Source organism: Mus pahari, chromosome 4, assembly GCF_900095145.1.
Source record: "Mus pahari chromosome 4, PAHARI_EIJ_v1.1, whole genome shotgun sequence".
NCBI lineage: Eukaryota > Metazoa > Chordata > Mammalia > Rodentia > Muridae > Mus > Mus pahari.
This window is the reverse complement of record NC_034593.1, coordinates 51,894,281-51,912,023: the sequence shown is the minus strand read 5'-3', so window position 1 is coordinate 51,912,023 and position 17,743 is coordinate 51,894,281. Positions and strand designations below refer to the sequence as shown.

The window sequence follows — 17,743 nt, the reverse complement described above, 5'->3', positions numbered from 1 at the left end:
ACACACACACACACACACACACACACACACACATACACACACACACACCTCTTCAGTACATCAGCCTCAGAGCAGTGGGTACTTGTCTCCCTCGTTGTGCCAGTTCAGAAACACATAAGACACTATTTGCTCCAACGACAGCAGTGTCTGCAACAAATATTATAGATGTTATTGGCTAATTCAGAAGTGTGACAATGGCTCCCAGGGTAAAATCCTACAGACAAGTGTACTGCTCCTACTGTTTACAAGACAACTCGGCTTCCTAACCACCGTAAGCGACACTGGTAACTCTGTCTGAGACTTAGCTTCTCATTCATAACTATTAGCCGGCCCATTTAAAGTGTTCTCTGTTAAGATCAAAACATTTAAGGGCAGCTAAACATATCGATCCCCCAGGAGACAAAACAGATTCAATTCACAAGATAACTGAAACTAAACAACCCCTTATTGCTGCCACCAGAAGAGTATACGAGTTTAATGCTATGGAAGTTAAGTATGGGCTTGTCAAAAAACTAAAAACAGAAGTACCCTAACATGACACAGCTACCGTCATTCCTGGGTACATATGAAGGTCTCTACCTCCCACTACAGTGACACCTGCATATTCACATTCACTGCCCCTCTATTCACAAAAGAAGGAGAAAACAGCCGTCACCGAAAAAATAATGATAATGTGGCAAATGCGCACAATGGAATCTTAACTGTTAAAATTGATATATGAAATTTCCAGGGAAACAGATGGAACCAAAAACTACATTAAGTGACACAGCCCAGTCTCAGGAAGCCTAACTGTACACACATATTCTCTCTCATACCTGGCTCCTAACTTTCAGTCTGTGAGTTTGTAAGTGGGGAGCTGCACTGGTGGGTACCAGCTCTGAACGTAGGTAATTCTGACTGAGTCAGGGTTTCCATTGTCATAACAAGCACCAGGACCAAAAGCAACTTTGGGGGAAAAGGTTTGCTTCCATCTCACAGATGGCAGCCCCTCGTGAAACAATCAGGGTGGACACTAGAGGCAGGAACCTAAGCAGAGTGTGAGAACATCTCACTGCTACTGGCTGGCTCAGCCTGCTTTCCTTACAGGGTACCATCCGCATCACTAATTTAAGAAATGTCCTGCAGAGTGTTCTTATGGAGGCATTTTCTCCACTGTCACTCCTCCTTCTCTGAAACTCCCTTGTATCATTTTGACATAAAGCCATGGGCCAGGAAAGGGGAACAAAAAGTACTGAGGAGTGTTGATAAAGGGGAATGTGTAACAGGAAAGGAATAGAGGAGAGGAGTGAGAACTCTGGGGTCGACGGAACAAGGGATAGAGGGCAAGCAGGGAAGGGGTGGGGGGAGGATGCTAGAGTTTGCTTCCCTGTCGCTGCAACAAAACACTTACCAAAAATATAACCTGGGAGAAGAGATTTATTTAGTACAGTCCATCTTTGAGAGACACCAGGGCAGGAACCTGGAGGCAGGAACCTAAGCAGAGACTACAGCAGCATGCTGTTTCCTGGCTCACTTGCCACACTGTCATCCTGTTTTGTTTTGTTTTCTTTTTTTAACTGACCCAGGACCAGCAGCCCAGGGAATGGAACTACCCTCAGTGGGCTGGGAACCCCCATCAGTCACTATTCAAGAAAGTAGCCCAAAGACATGTCCATCCATGGCCCAAGCTAGTGAAGTCAATGTGTCAATTGAGGATTTCTTCCCAAATGACTCTAGTTTGTAACAAGTTGCCAAAAAATAGCCAGCAAAGGAGAAATACCAAAAGCTATTTTTGTATGGGGGGAAAAAGTGTTATAACCAAGCCTGATCATCAGTAAGCCAATAAAAATAGAATTATTTGTTTAAACATGCTCTCACTATGTATCCCTGGCTTGTACTCAGTTCTCTAAGTGGACCAGACTAGCCTTTGAGCTCTCAGAGATTCACTTCTACCATCCAAGTGCTAGGATTAAAGGCACACATCACGGTGCCTGCCAAACGTAGTGTTTTAAAAGACAGTTGAGAACAAGTGTTTTACTTCTGATGTTCTCACAGTCAAGTGGCAATGCTCTCCAATTAGTGGCTTTCCCCAAACATTCCTAAATATGTGTGTGTGTGTGTGTGTGTGTGTGTATGGGATGTGTATGTGTGGTATGTGTGTGTGTATGCTTATGTATATGTGTGGTGTGTATGTGGTGTGTGTGTATGTGTGTGTATGATGTGTATGTGTGTGGTATGTGTATAAGTGTGTGTGTGTGTATGATGTGTATGTGTGTGGTATATGTATAAGTGTGTGTGTGTGTGTGTGTGTGTGTGTGTGTGTATCGCAGATAAGGATGTAGCTCTCAGCTACTACTCCAGCATCAACCCTGGCTGCCACCTGAAACTGTAAGCAAGTCCCCAATTAATTGCGTTCTTTTATAAGTGTTGCCTTGGTGATGGTGTCTCTTCGCGGCAATAGAGCAGTGACTAAGATACCTATATATTAGATCTATACCTTTTACATGATAGTGTCTGTGTGTTGCCTCATTGTTACTGCTAGCTCACTTAGCTTTAGGAAAAAAGAAACTTCTTCCAATAAAATTAAACAGCACTGTTTTACAGCTCTGTTCCAATGCTGAACGTGGAGCGGAAAATAAAACATATGTTTCTATTACAAGGGAATAAAAGCAATTTCTATTGAAAACACTCTACAAATCCTAAAAAACATGATCAAGACGACGAAAGTCATAAGAGCCAATACTAGGAAGCAATGACATTTGATAGTCAATCTTGCCCCAAACATGCTGAATGATGTTTTCACTTTCAAAGTCAGAACACAGAATTTAATTCTGCAAGTTAATCTCCTCAAGTGCGTTCAATCTCAGCCGGCACGTGAGAGTGTTTTCGCTTGCCTATATAGCTTACTTGAGTAGGAACCTTGCTACATAATGACTGTGTTGATGCAGGCAAGTGCTTTTAAATGCTCTGTACAATTAGAGAAGCTGAAAACAGTAGGAAAACACAAGAGGCCACCAGATGTAGCAAGGTCACAATAAAAACAAAAAAGATTAGGTATCTGAAAAATAGAATCCTTCCATACACTATGCATGGCATATGGCACTTGCATGTTAAAATACATACAAAAGGTTTCCCACGTGCCTGGGGCTAAAGCAAGGCTGACCAGGTGATTCCAATCGAGGGGAAACCCACTAAGAATGTGGCCACCATGGCATCTCCAAATCAAGTATTCAGTCTGAGAAAAGAGCTACCAGGTATTAAGAAGACAGTTCCAGCAAACTTGACTGGCTCCCTCCTATACCCAGCATACAGGAGTTACCTAGTGTGCCCCACACCTAGTACACAGGAGTTAGCTGTACCCCTATACCCAGCACACAGGAGTTAGCTGTGGCCCTCCACACCCAGCACACAGAGTTATTTGGAAAGGTAGTTGGATGGTGTCTTGCTGGGGCAAACATGTCGTTAAAGTGGACACAGGTACAAAAGGCAGACTCCTGAAGGAACATTTAGCTGAAGCAGACACAGGAGAGAGTATGTTCTGCCAAAGCAAGCATGTGAAAGGACATGTCATGAAAGATTCTTTGCTATGACACGCGTGTATTGGTCTGTCTTACATGTACAGTTGAGCTGCATTCATCAGGATGTCATAGAGAGAAACACACCAAAAAAAAACTTCTGGTGGTGTGTTGCAGTTTGTTGCCATTTCCAAGGACTCGGGTTTATTGGACGCACATGCTGATGCAAGACCCGTGGAGGACATGTGATATTTGGAGGGTATAAACAGGACACCACAAAACACCGAAGTGGATGCTCACAGCCAGCTATTGAATGGAACACAGGGTCCCCAATGGAGGAGCTAGAGAAAGTACCCAAGGAGCTGAAGGGGGCTGCAACCCTGTAAGTGGAACAACAATATGAACTAACCAGTACCCCCTGAGCTCATGTCTCTAGCTGCATATGTAGCAGAAGATGGACTAATCGGCCATCACTGGGAAGAGAGGCCCCTTGGTCTTGCAAACTTTATATGACCCAGCACAAGGGAAGGCCTGGGCCAAGTAGTGGGAGTGGGTGGGTAGAGGAGCAGGGCGGGGGGGGGGGGAAATAGGGAACTTTCGGGATAGCATTTGAAATGTAAATAAAGAAAATAATAATAATAATAAAATGCATGTAAAAAAAAAAAAAAAAACAGGACGCCACAGAGTGATGGAGACAGAGCTTGGTACAGCTAGCTGTGCAATGCTTGTGGATCTCTCATCTTCCCTGATCTTTGCTTCCTTGAGAGAGGCACAGCCAAGAACTTCTTCTGGTGTTCCTATTGGTCCCTCCTGCTGACTTAAGCTGAGGCCTGGCAGTCCCTGCTAGCTCAGGTCATGTCACCCCTGTTGCTAACTGACTCTACTGAACTGGACTGCTGGTGTATCTGTAAGGTGTTTGCGAGTGTATTGAGCTGCTGCTGCCTGCTAACCTGTGAACTGAACTGCCGATTTCCAGACAATTGCTCCAAAGAACCTTTCTAAACAGGTCCACTTCCACCCAACCTGTATCCTTTCTTTTCCACTACCTCTGGTGGGTGGTGGGTTACTAGGAAGGTTAAAGCATTTAAGAACCCTCATTAAAAATAGGATTTGAAAAAAATTAAGGTTACAACACAGGAGTTAGCTGTGGCCCCCACACCCAGCACACAGGACTTAGATGTGGCCCCCACACCCAGCACACTGGAGTTAGCTGTGGCTCCAAGACCCAGCACATGGGAGTTAGCCTCCACCTACTTTATCTATCTGCTCCATTTGTTTAGTTGCAATCCAGCACAGAAGCAGGTACAAAATGCTTGGTACAAAAACTGGCTAAACGACGCCCTAAGCTCTTTACAAACCTCAACTCCATAAATATTCATAACTACTCAGATTTGAAACTCATCTTTGTACATAAGGAATGGCTCCACAAAAACCTGTGTCAAGACAGAAAATTTCATCCTGGAAAGCTGGTTAAAAGGCTGTATCTCAATAGGGTGCTATTCAGCTTATATTCACACAGACTGGACTTTAGACCACTCGTTAAAAACAATACTGTTGGGATCTACATTGTTCACTCATTGCCCTGAACTGTATCAGACGTGTAAAAGCCAGAGACTGAATTCACCACAAACAACACTGATTGCTCAGTGGGCTGCTATGATGCAGGACTTGCAGTTGATGCTGCTTGTATGGTCTGCCCTTACACAGATGGAATCGGCATTAATTGTGGTGCCCTCCGAGGGAGCGAAGGCACAGAGTTACGAGCCTGTTTAGTAAATAAGCCAGACCTTGTTGGAGAAATGGTGAGACAAGCAAATCACGTGGGAAAATCCTAGATGCTCAATTTTCAATTAATATGAGAAGCCATGATGACCTTATAAGAGCCACAGACCTTGGTTAGAAGGCTGAAGAAAGGTATCCAACACAGTCAATACATGAGCATGGCATTAAGATGAGAACGAGAAGTCTCTGAACCTGTAGTACCTGTAGTTGCTAACAAAGACATCAGAAGCTTGAAAGAAGTAGAAAATGGGGCAGATGGGCCAAGGGATTTTTTTTTTTTAGCAACCTAGCCATGTATGCTGGACATGGAAACTCACCAAAGTGCATGAGGGACTAGGCTGACAGGGTTCTTGAACTTGAAACTCCCGGTGTTTAATGTATGTGATGGGGGAAGGCAACACTGCAGCATGCAAACATAGAGTATGTTTTATGTGGTGGCCTTAACAAGAATGGCCTCCACAGGCTCACGTTTGAATGCTTGTTCCAGGGCTGGCGGCACTGCTTGGAGAGGATTATTAGGAGGTGTGACTTTGTGAAAGAAGGTGTGTCACTGGAGGTGGGCTTTGATGCTTAAAAGTCCATGCCATTCCCAATCAGGATGTTCTCCTCACTCACTCACTCACTGGTTCAAGCCTGCTCCCCAACCCAGCCCCCAGCTGCCATCCCTACCTTGTGGTTGTCCCAACACATAGGATCCAGCTACTGCTCCAGCGCCGTGCCTACCTGGATGCCTGCCTGGTTGCCTGCTGCCATGCTCCCCAGTGCTTTCTTTTATAAGCTGCCTTGGTCATGGTGTGTTATCACAGCAACAGAACAGAACTAAGACATCTGGTAGGCACATCAGCTATCCTACATTACCTTACAGACCATAATGGTATTTGACTGGACATACTACATTAATTTAGTATATACATTATGTTTACAATGGACTCATATAAGGTCCCACCTTGGTTTTTCCTTTCCTGTTTAATACGCCTTGGGTGGACCCAGCAGTTTAAAGAATCCAGGAGGCTCAAACATCGAGTGGTCCTACATCGAATATTACAAAAACCCTGATCTGAACCTTGATTGACTCTGACACTGGGGGCTTGTGACATTTTTACTAATTATTAATTGTATATGCATGGGTGTCTTGCAGGCAATGTATGGTGCCCTCAGGACAGAAGAGGCTGCTAGGGCCCCTAGAACTAAGTTACAGGCTGTTGTGACCTCCATATGGGTGCTGAAAATGGAACTCGGGCTCTCTTTAAGAGCATCCAGTAATGTTAACCACTGAACCCTCTCTCTAGCCCCCAATTTTTTAGATGAAGCTTTGGTTACTTTGGAATTCCCTTAGTAGACCAGGCTAGCCTCAAACTATCGGAGATGCCTCTGCCTCTGCCTCTGCCTCTGCCTCTGCCTCTGCCTCTGCCTCTACTTTCAAAGAGGCGTAGTAGGATAAAAAGCAATAGTAGTAGTTATAGAGTTAAATTACTCAATAACTAATACAAAGGGTGAGATAGTAATTTTTTTAGTACAGAGATGTGACATATACCACCTCATAATATTATATGACATGCCAAGATGATCAGATAATTGCTGCCTTAATTAGGTTTCTACATAACCAAAATAACATGGCAGGTAAAGGGTTTATTTCAGTTTACAGCTCCACAGTCTCCCACAGTTCAGTCAGAGCAGGAACTCAAACAAGGCAGGAACCTGGAGGAAGAAGCTGATGCAGAGGCCATGGAGGAGTGCTGCTTACTGGCTTGCTCAATCTTTCTTACAGCACCCAAGACCCTCAGAGCAGGAGTGGAACCACCACAGTAAACCAGGCCCTCCCTTATCAATCATCAATCAAGAAAATGCACGGCAGCGCAATCTGGTAGGCGCTTCCTCAGTTGAGGTTCTCGCTTCCCAAATGAGTCAAGCTGACATAAAGCTAACCAGAACAATTGCTTATGTGATATTCCCAACACAGAGAAAAATCACCATCTGATCGAGAGAAATTGGGGAAAGGGAGACGGGTGACCACTCTAAAATAAAACTTGCCCCTTTTAGAAATATCAGGCAAGGAAAAGAAAGGCTTAAGAACTATCCCTCATTTAAAACAACTAAAAACAGATGAGACAGATGAGCAGGACATGGAGAAAGAGACTGAACCCCCAGCCACGTGCTGGCAGAGTTGGGGCATACCACGTAACTCTCTGTCAGATGCAAGGCCTAACATAGCAGTAGGTTCTCAACCTGTGGGTTGCAACCTCTTTGCGGGGGTCAAATGACCCTTTCACGGGGGTTACATAGCAGATATCCTGTATGTTAGATATTTACATTACAAATCATAACAGCAGCAATAATACAGTTATGAAGTAACAAAGTAATTTTATGTTGGGGGTTACTACAACAAAAGGAACTGTATTAAAGGGGTGCAGCACTAGGAAGCCTGAGAACCACAAACCTAAGAGATTATAAGCAAACCCCTAAAACGTAGACAATTCTAAGTTGTTTTTAACTTCACACTTACGCATTTGTTTCAGACTCGAAGCCTGTATGTGCTATCCTGAGAAAGGGTACAGAAAGCATTTCAACAATTTAAACACTCACAGTTCTACATGTACAACAGGAATCATAAAGACCCGAGATGCTCTGTAGACGTAATCAAAAGACAAATCCTAGTGTGTGCTACGTTGCTTACGAAGGGACAGAAAAACACAACTAGTGAGCGAATCCAACAGACAAGCTTTTATAAATACGCAAATAGTGGAAATTTTAGCTTTGAGGCAGGAAGAACACACCTCCTTCAAACCATCTAATGCTAGGGATAAGGGAAGGCACTGGCGGTAAGAGAGATGACCACGAGGAGAAACCCACCACGCCCTCTGCTAGAAAAGACACTTCCCTTCCCTTGGCGGAGGATCTTGCGTTCCATGGGAACACTCTCAAACCTAGGATGGAGAGGGTCTAGGCAACTCTTGTTTATTCTAAAATTGTTCTGAGCTGGGAGACTGACTTCTGCATATCTTTTTGTACTTAAGCCCCAGGCTCTGCCAACTGAGCTACGCAGGCACCTCTTTCATATACTTGCCATTAAACTGAGCATCAAAGAAAATATGGGCAAGAACAAATAACAACAACAACAAATGAATGTGTGCATGTGTGCACACCTAAAGAATGGAGCACTCTCGCCAGCATGTGATGCTGCGAGTTTCAAGGATTATAAATTGGTAAAATTCTTAAAATATACACACACAGACAAAATGACATCATACATAGGCAAACACAAATGCTTCCGGCCTCGTTATCCATGCCTGTGTTTTAAAAATGACTGAACAATATCTGTAACCTAGGCACTACCCTGAGAGACCAGCACTGAGGAATTCAAGAAGGAATCCAGCCCTGAACCACTCAAAATGTCCACGCAGCCTTATTGTATAGTTTGTATGTATGACGATAGATAACCAGTAAGTTAATATAATGGGTAGTATCAATAACTGCAAATCAAATCAAGGACAAGGCAACAGCAGTTTTATCCAGAGTGGTCCCAGCTTTCACTGAGCAGTACCACAGTGGAGCCGGGGAGCACACACTTAGGCATCTATCCCAGGGGAAGAAAGCAGGGCCCACCTGCTGCCGGTAAGGCTTAAAGTCAATAACTGGTGCTGGTCAGAGCAGGCAGCAGGTGAGCAGGGCAGCTAGTCATAAAAGGACTGGCATGACTTCTGTTTTAACAGGATCACTCCAGCTACAATGCAGAAAGCTGTGTTGAAGTAGCAAGATTAACTGGCATCAACTGTGATTACACAGGCAAAGGCAGTGGCACTGACCAGAAAAGGAGGCGGTGAGCACAGGGGAGTAGAGGATAAGGAACAGTTGTCTACGTGGACTTGAGGCCTGCTCAGCTACAGCAAAAGCATGCAGGAAAGTCAGTCAGAGGTTGCTTCTGTCCAGACAAGAGACGATGGTGGTCTGACCAGCACCTTCACAGCTGCGCTAGTACAGAGTTCAGACAGGATACATTCTGGAGATATCAACAGGGCTTGCTGGCTGTCAGCTGCACAAGCAGGGCTGGGATGCTGAGTTCTCAGAGGGTGCAGGTGACAGGTTTTTGAAGAACCAAGAGTGAAATAGAAAACATTGCCCACTGGCTCACTTACCCAAATTGGGATCCGGAGCCTGGCGTTTCTTAATTTTAGCTTCAGAAATGGCAGAATAATAGGCACAAGTCATCTTGATCAGCCAGGTTGCTCGAACCATTGGCACAGAGTACTTAGCTAAATATGCAAAGACGTCCTCTTTTTTACTGAGGATGGGGACCTAAAAAGAAATAACGTATGACAATCACACATTTGAGCATTGCTAGGCAAACTTACAGAGAAGGGAGTAGGGAAAGGGCTGGAAGCTATATGCTGCTATAAGAAGGTATGTTTGGTCGATTTTCTAAGAGTGCATACAGTTTGAAAGGAGGGAAGGAAATTTAACCCAATTTTCATTAAGAAACAAAAATCAAAATTATGCTTAGCACATGGCAAACTGGTTCTCAGCTGTGCTTTCTTATTGATAAAAATGAAGTCTTATCACAGTCTCAGGTAAGGAAAGTCATTTGCCTTATGAACAAACAGGGAAAAATAATTTTATGATACTCTTCTAAATGATTTATCCCAAAATTGGAAGGGAGAGGTCAGAAAGAATTTGCCTTCATTCTACAATTTATCCGTGGACACTTTTTTTTGTATGAAGCTTTCTAACTGCAACATTTCACAAAAGCAACAATTTCCAGAAACTTTCTGAAAGTGTCTTTAGCCCCAAAAAGTAAGCAGAACCTACCACGATGGATCAGCGAGTCTGCCTAATACGCACTGTGCTACAATAGCAAAGCAATTAATTCACTGGCTGAAGTAGACACTTGAGGCTGTTAATTATTTCTTCAAGACCACAAAGGTGCAATTCAGCAAATTAGTATCCCAATATGCCAGTGAATGGCTTGAAAGAGTTAATTCATTCTTCCAGAACACCTCATAAATATCCTATGAACAACAGCCCGTTCATCTCTGACATCGATTGATTCAGTCTGTGATCGTGGTGAAAAGAACGAACAGGAGTCCATTTGTTACATGACAGCAGGTCGGGACTACTAAGGTGCACATGGGCCACAGACCACAGTAGGATGACCACTACTCTGCTACTTCCCTAGGCTTTGCCAGTCAAGGTCACCTCTTTCCAGCCATTTATTAATTTGGATCCTATGTACCTATGCTATGCACCTCACAAAGTGGTTACGCTGATATATATATATATATATATATAAAATCTGCCCAAGTGTTTTCATGCCACAGATTAAGGCCCTGTCAAAAGAAGACACTGGAACCCTGCCATGGATATCAACAAACCTTATCTCTCTGTCCTAAAACTCCTATTTGAATTTGGGTTGAAAAGTCAAGGTTTAAACCTGCCAATTCATACAGCACAGAATTTCTCTACTAGCTTGTCAAGTCAGTGAATTTGTAAATTTAACTATTTACATGACTAGTACAAGGTATGATCCCTGGAATTAAAAAGCGTAAGTGAGTTTGTTTTGTAGTTTGCTGTTCTTTTTTTAATATAGGCCCTAAAAGCAAGCTACTTCAGTTGGTCTTTCCAAAGAAACATCAAGTTGCTCCAATGCTGAAGGAATGCCTCCTGGCCTTGGTCAACAGAGTACAGTGTGCTGACACTGTGGTTACAGAAAACTGAAGACTCTTTGATCAGGTATATTTGCGGCCTTGGGTGCTGAATTCAGAACATCGCCCTCATGACACACAAAACAGCTAAAGGGAGGCAGAAGACACATGAGACAAATCTGTAACACCTCATCTCCGCACAACACAGTGATACATTTTAATGAGAAAATGCCCTGCCTGTTTAGCACACAAGGCGCATCTTTCATGGAACACAGTGTCTTGGTTACTATCATTCAAGACAGAGACAAGAAAAACACAGGGTCAAACATTCAGCTCAAGACCTGATGCTTTCACTAGAATATAAAATATGGAACTAGTGGTTTAAATTGTATCAGCCCACGTCAGGTTGCCTCTCATTCATACACACCGAAAGGATGCAAGACGGAACCCTAAAAATGTAGATAAATTCAAGGTTAAAAAAGTTAGTGTCTCCAAAGAGTCCTATGAATAGTATCTTTCATAGATGAGCAGAGGATTTATTTAAACAGCAACTGTTAGGAGAAAAAATGTAAACAGTCAAAAATTTGAAGTGTTTAGATAAAATATCATACCAAACCAAGTCACAGATCTTACATAAACAACACAAGACAAAATGGCAAAATCCTGAGTTGAGTCAAGTCAGGGCTTTGATATTCAAGCAAACAGATGAGAAGAACATTACTTGACTAAGAGAGAAGATATATGTGTTGTTTTGTCCAATCTAAGATTGGGCCAACTTGGGGAGGAAATGATGTTTCCTATGATTATTTTTAACAGTAATAGATTTTTTTTTCTGAAAAACATCTGACATCAACTTGACACTGAATTTCAGCCATCACTGGGCAGCAGCTTAATCTAGAGCTACGAAGGCAACTGAGATGCTAAGTGTGTGCTTCTTCCATAGGCACAAGGATATTACTGTCACTTCTCCCCTTGGATGCTCACACCATCAGCATCTTCCATCGTCTAAACAGGACCAAAACCAAAGGAAATCCTTAGACCACAGTAACCAAGGGCACCTGTATAAACAGGTAAGAACTAGCCAACTGGTGAAGAGTTACAAGAATATCCCTGGTTGGCAGAATTTTCCTTTTCAAAACCAAGTAATGACAGTGACTAAACTGCAAGTCCTTACAGACACCTCTGGAGTCCTGTATGGCTTTATACTCATGGAAAGCCATGCCAGAAACATAATTGACCCCATATAAAAACCTATTCTGAATGCTGGGTAAGAGCTGGAAGATGACTCTGGATAACAGCAAGGAAATCACTGTTTCCCTCCTAAGCCTTCTTACACATGAATATCAGAAATTAACTAAGTGACTATGAAGACCATATAGAGAATTTGGTCCTTTGCCCAAAACTACAAGAGCCTTTGCCATCTCAAAAGGATGAAATTCTGAGAAGGGGGAAGAAGGACTCCTAGCATGCCTAAGACATGAACACATCAAAGTAGAGTCAATGGTTTATAAAGAAATGTCTATGTTTGCAAAGAATTAATGCCAAGGCTTACCTGAGGGACACCTGACTTGGCCAGAGGCAGCTCCTAATAAAGAAAGAAGAACAATGGCTAATACAGGACACCATGAGTTATCTCCCTCCTAAAAGATAAGAGACCCCTACACCCTTCAAGCAAGGAAACCAATTCCTTACCAATATTTACTTTAAGAGAGCATCTAAGAAGTATTCTTAGAGCTTGTAATAAAGGAAAACTTTAACAAACACCTAGCTGACAGCACAGAGGATATGAATTGGTGTTCAAAAGCCATCAGACTTTGAAGGATGCTCCATGGCTTACATGGCCTTCAGACACAACCCATGGGCCACAGTGAGACCACAAACAGATACTAGCACTGGGGATGAAGTGTCCCAGCTCTGGTTTGAGCAGGTTGAGACAGTGGCACTAACTCTGGGAAGAGTTGGTCACACTTAAGCAACTGTTCTTCAAAGACTACAGGTGCCTTTCATCTCTGTCTATCTATCTATCTATCTATCTATCTATCTATCTATCTATCTATCTATCTATCTGAGGCATGCAGTGTCAAGACATATAGCAAATTAAAGTCAATAGAGGATGCAGGCACTATTTTCAAAGAGTTGCTTTCAAAAGCAAACATACAAGTATATGAAGGCACTGTCTTCTGAGCTGGACCCACGCCAGGTAGAAATGAGCGCTGCATACTTAGAACTCAAGATGGCACCCCTAGAACTGAGGGACTTTGGGGGAGATGAGAAGAGATACCCGGAATTATTACAAAGGTGCACAAGAAGTCAGAGATAGAGACTGGGGGAAATTTTCTAACTTTACTATAGACTTTCAAAGGACATCTTATGTTGTTTAGACTATAAGATCATTGAGCCTATACATTGATTATTCCCATTGAAGAAAATTACTATAAGTAAAGACTTTAAAAGAACCTCCTACCTACCACCCCACACACACCCTTGCTGAAAACCCTGAAAGTTATAAATAAATATGCCTGATTTGAAAATCTTTTCATAGCATAAGTACACAGAGTAAAAATCTTCATCTTGCTTGGCAGTAAGACTTCACTTAGCCTAAAGATATTACTTATGTGTATTTGTGTGTGTGTGTGTGTGTGTGTGTGTGTGTGTATTTTGACAGACATGGGAATTATCTCAAAGCAAGCAATCCATTTTTTTGTACCTCAAACATCTTGATCTAAGAAAACTGAAAGTTTATGGGGGGAAAAAACTGAAGCCTTATTACCTACACTTAAATTTTAAGATATATTTAAATCAGCAAAAACTGCTGTGATCAAAATATAGAGGGAAGAACATAAGAACAGAACTATCTGGCAGTGTGTGCCTACAACTGAACCTTTGGTTTAAAAAAGAACGGGAAAAAATAAGTGTATAAGTGAGCACCGTCTCAAACAGCTTCATTTATAAAACTGTAATTATAACAACAGAAGAAAGTACTTGATACCTTTTTGGCCAAGATAGCCAGTGGTTTATTCCCTGCTAGGTCAGAGAACCAACTATGAATGGCGCTCTGCGATCGAGCAGTAACCAGCCAGTAGTTATCTTTAGCATTAACTTGGGGTTTCTTCTTTCCGGTGTCCTGGAAAGTGTTGAGCTTCAGTTTCTCGGCCAATATGCTGCTGAAATATGCACCGATCTGCAGAAGGAAGAGGGAGCCAGACAGTGTTTAAAAACAGTGTGCAAAGGCCTTCGTACAACCTAGTTTGTCTTCATTGTTTCCACTAAAATCTTGATACAGCCCATTGGAGAAAATAAAAATTTATATCTTAGAAGCCTAAAAACTGATTTCCACAAAGTAAGTCTTAAAAAGTCCCAAAGTAATACAATGAAAACCTCCCTGACCACCTTGGCCCCACTGTCCCCCAGCAATTGGGAAAGGGGAAGCCCCGGACATCTCTGGCAATCTGAAGTTAATTCCATCGGGATGAACTTCAGAAAGGGCTGTGCTCTTCTTCAGAAAGCTACTCTCTCCCCTGTCACACTGCACAGGCCACATGAGAGAATGTGCTCTCTCTCAGGGGTACACTGAGGAGGACAGAGCCTGAGGGCCACAGGAACCATTCTTATTCCTGTCCTGTCTTAATAGCACATGCTTCTAGAAATGAAATTCTGTGTTTACACTTGATGTTACAAGAATCTAGAGAAATGTATTTAAAAGAAAAATTACAAGAGGAGTAAGTTAGGTACGCAGCGTTTTTGATCGAACTGCCAATTCTACAAGCACTGGGGAAGGAGGGAAAGGAGCGCTGGGGGGGAAGTGTCACTAAATCTCAATGGGACAGCACAGGAAGGGAGATAGGCTGGGAGGAAGAGAAGAGCAAGGTGACAGGAAACCTGATGAGGGTTTTCAAAAATCCAGAAAGCACCACATTTGGTCCCTGAGAACCTTTCAGTTACGTGATGCAAACCACTTCTAAGAAGTATCGCCAGTAGTTAGCAAACAGTAGCAAACTAAGTAAATTAAAACCCTACCCTGGAAAACCAAAAAGTAAAAATCCCACCTTAGTTAAACGCTGGAGGACACAGATGCCTGGTGCATAGTCTGACCTGGTTTGACTGGAGCTATTAGTCAAATTTATCGGCAGGACAAAAGAGCTGATACAACTTTTTTTTTTTTTTTTTTTTTTTTTTTTTTTTTTTTTTTTTTTTTTTTTTTTTTTTTTAATGTGAACTAAAATTCCCTGAACTGAAAAGCAGTAATAGTAAAAGTGTGGTAATGTGATTAAGAATGCTCCCATCGGCTCATATATTTGAACACTTAGTCATCAGGAAGTGGCGCTGTTTGAAAGGATTGGAGAAATTAGGAGGCGTGTCATTCTTAGAGGAAGTGTGCCACTGGAGGTGGGCTTTAAAGGTGTAAAAAGTCCTAAGTATGTCTGTCCCTCCCCTTCCTCCTCCCCCTCCCCTCCTCTTCCCCCTCTCCCTCCCCTCCTCCTCCCTCTCCCCTCCCCCTCCCCTCTTCCTCTCTCTCTTTCTCTTTCTTGGCCTATGGATCTTCTCTAAGCTATTGACCCAGTGCCTGCCTGTATGCCACCATGTTTCATGCCATTATTATTAATGGACTCAACTTCTGAAACTATAAGCAAGCCCTCAATGAAATGCTTTCTTTTATAAGAGCTGCCTTGGTCATGAAGCCTCTTTTCAGCAATAGGATAGTGACTAACAAAAGCTAAAGTAAAAAAAGCAAAACAAACAAACAAACAAAAACCTAGATATCAGATTTTTGTTTTTATACAAATTTCAAGTTTTTCTTTAAGTCAAATGTTTATAGAATTTTTCTGTGGATAAATAAGGTAGAAGTTATAGCTATACAGACAGATTAAATAGAAGCTATGTTATTCTGTGGATAAATTAAGTAGAAGATATAGCTTGAGAATGTAATTCCCAAGTCACCACATTCGGGTGCTCAGGACCAAGCCACGCAGAACAGGTCAGTACATCACTGATGAAAGAGTTTATAAACAAGCAACCGCTAGCAGCCAATTTTTTTTATTTTAAATCTCTCAGCTGATATGTGGTCTTTCTACCAAGGACACTAAACAGCTAACAGCATATACTATTGTATATTAAAGAAAGCTCTAAGTTGCAATTATGAGTAAGCACATTAATCACAATAAACAGGGGAATAAAAATGAACACTATTCTAAGGAATCAGTGTACCCTGTGACTAATGGAACAAACTGGATATACATGTTTTAGAGTTCTCCTTAGTGAATCTTGTAAACAAAGCAAAGTCAAAATTCCTAAGTGAGCGAGACAGAAGAGATGCACATTAAGAATCAAAAAATTTCAAAACCATATAGCATTAAAAATGGTTTTAAGAGCCAGGCGTGGTGGCGCATGCCTTTTATACCAGCACTTGGGAAGCAGAGGCAGGCGGATTTCTGAGTTCCAGGCCAGCCTGGTCTACAGAGTGAGTTCCAGGACAGCAAGGGCTACACAGAGAAACACTGTCTCGAAAAACCAAAAAAAAAAAAAAAAAAAAAAAAAAACCATTTTAAGAGTGGTCTCACATTGGCCTGGGACACATGACATCACTGCCTCCTTCCACCTCAAGTGCTAGGATTACAGATATGTCACCGACCCGCTACAGTGCTTAGTTTTATTCTAATGGCAATATATTTAAAAATCAGAAAGTATGCTTTTTAAAGCCTCTCTCCCAAAACCTAATCCCTACCTCCAAATAATCAATGTGATTCTACTGTTGCTTAGAACACACACAAGCAAACACATACCTGTTATGTCCCTTTCTGGCATATCTGGCTCACTATGCAGAGTCAAGTATGAGTGCTTCATGCCTATATGTTGAGTTCATTCATTTGTATAATTGCACAGTAATGTTCTGGATGGATCTGCTGTCCTTTATTTAATCAGGAGAGTACTAACACGCACCTTGAGCACTGGTTCTGAACATTATTGTTATGAATCCTGTTAAATTGATCAACCTTTCACATCATTTCCATGCAGATATAGGACAAATTTCTATAATTTGGATGGCATGACTGCAATTTTAATTACACTGCCATATCACCCTTCAAACGGTCTAATACCAATCTATACTCTTTCAAACAAAACATAAGAAGGTCAATTCAGCACTTGTTTTTAATCCACCCAGAACTATTCAGATAATAGCTTCTTTGATAAGAATGGAAAAGGTCAGGTATTAAACACCAAGACTCATACATTTCATGTTAATGAAATCAAGTTTACATAAGAAATATTAGGGCCTTGAATACATCTCGTGGAAAAGTTGGTCTAAGTTGTAATAAATCATTTTTGTTAACTTGGTTATCTACCTAAATTAACATAAAATTTGGCACTAAGACACCAAGAACTGAGCAGTCCTAACACATCTTTTAAAATCCTGCTCCCTGACATAGAACTACACTCTGACTGCCAAGATCGGCTCTCTGAAACCCTAATCCGTAATGTTACTATAGTAGAGACGAGGCTTTTGTTTGCTCTTTGCAATTTTATTATTATTTGCATGTATAAGAGATAGAGTGCATATGTATATTTGGGGCAGGGGTGGGGGTGTCCAGGCACATCCATGCCAGAGCATGTGGAGGTCAGAGAGCAAATTCCAGGAGACAAATCTTTCCTCTCTAGTTGAGGCAAGGTCTCACATTTTGTACAGACAGGGATTTTAAGGACAAGCAAACAATATGTACTGGAAGCAGATGGTNGTTTGTTCCTCCCAGACGTTTGCAGACTGAAACTGTCCCTCTAGAGAGACCTACTGCCCAGACTAGCTGCCCCTCCTCCTTCTGCTGCATGTAATAAAAC

At 42.1% G+C, this 17,743-nt stretch overlaps 1 protein-coding gene across 10 annotated transcripts in view; it reads right to left on the bottom strand.

Moving 5' to 3' along the window:
- Nucleotides 1–17,743, bottom strand: part of Med12l (mediator complex subunit 12L) — a 299,671-nt gene that overhangs the window by 252,990 nt on the left and 28,938 nt on the right. For 8 of the 10 annotated variants that reach the window (XM_029537714.1, XM_029537710.1, XM_029537715.1 and 5 more), the window contains exons 4-6: nt 13,902–14,093; nt 12,465–12,497; nt 9,410–9,569 (exon numbers count right to left, since the gene is read on the bottom strand). In XM_029537714.1, the coding sequence (XP_029393574.1) occupies nt 9,410–9,569; nt 12,465–12,497; nt 13,902–14,093 (385 nt within the window). The remainder of the gene's footprint in view (nt 1–9,409; nt 9,570–12,464; nt 12,498–13,901; nt 14,094–17,743) is intronic. The other 2 variants (XM_021195538.2, XM_029537716.1) reach the window with 1 other exon arrangement.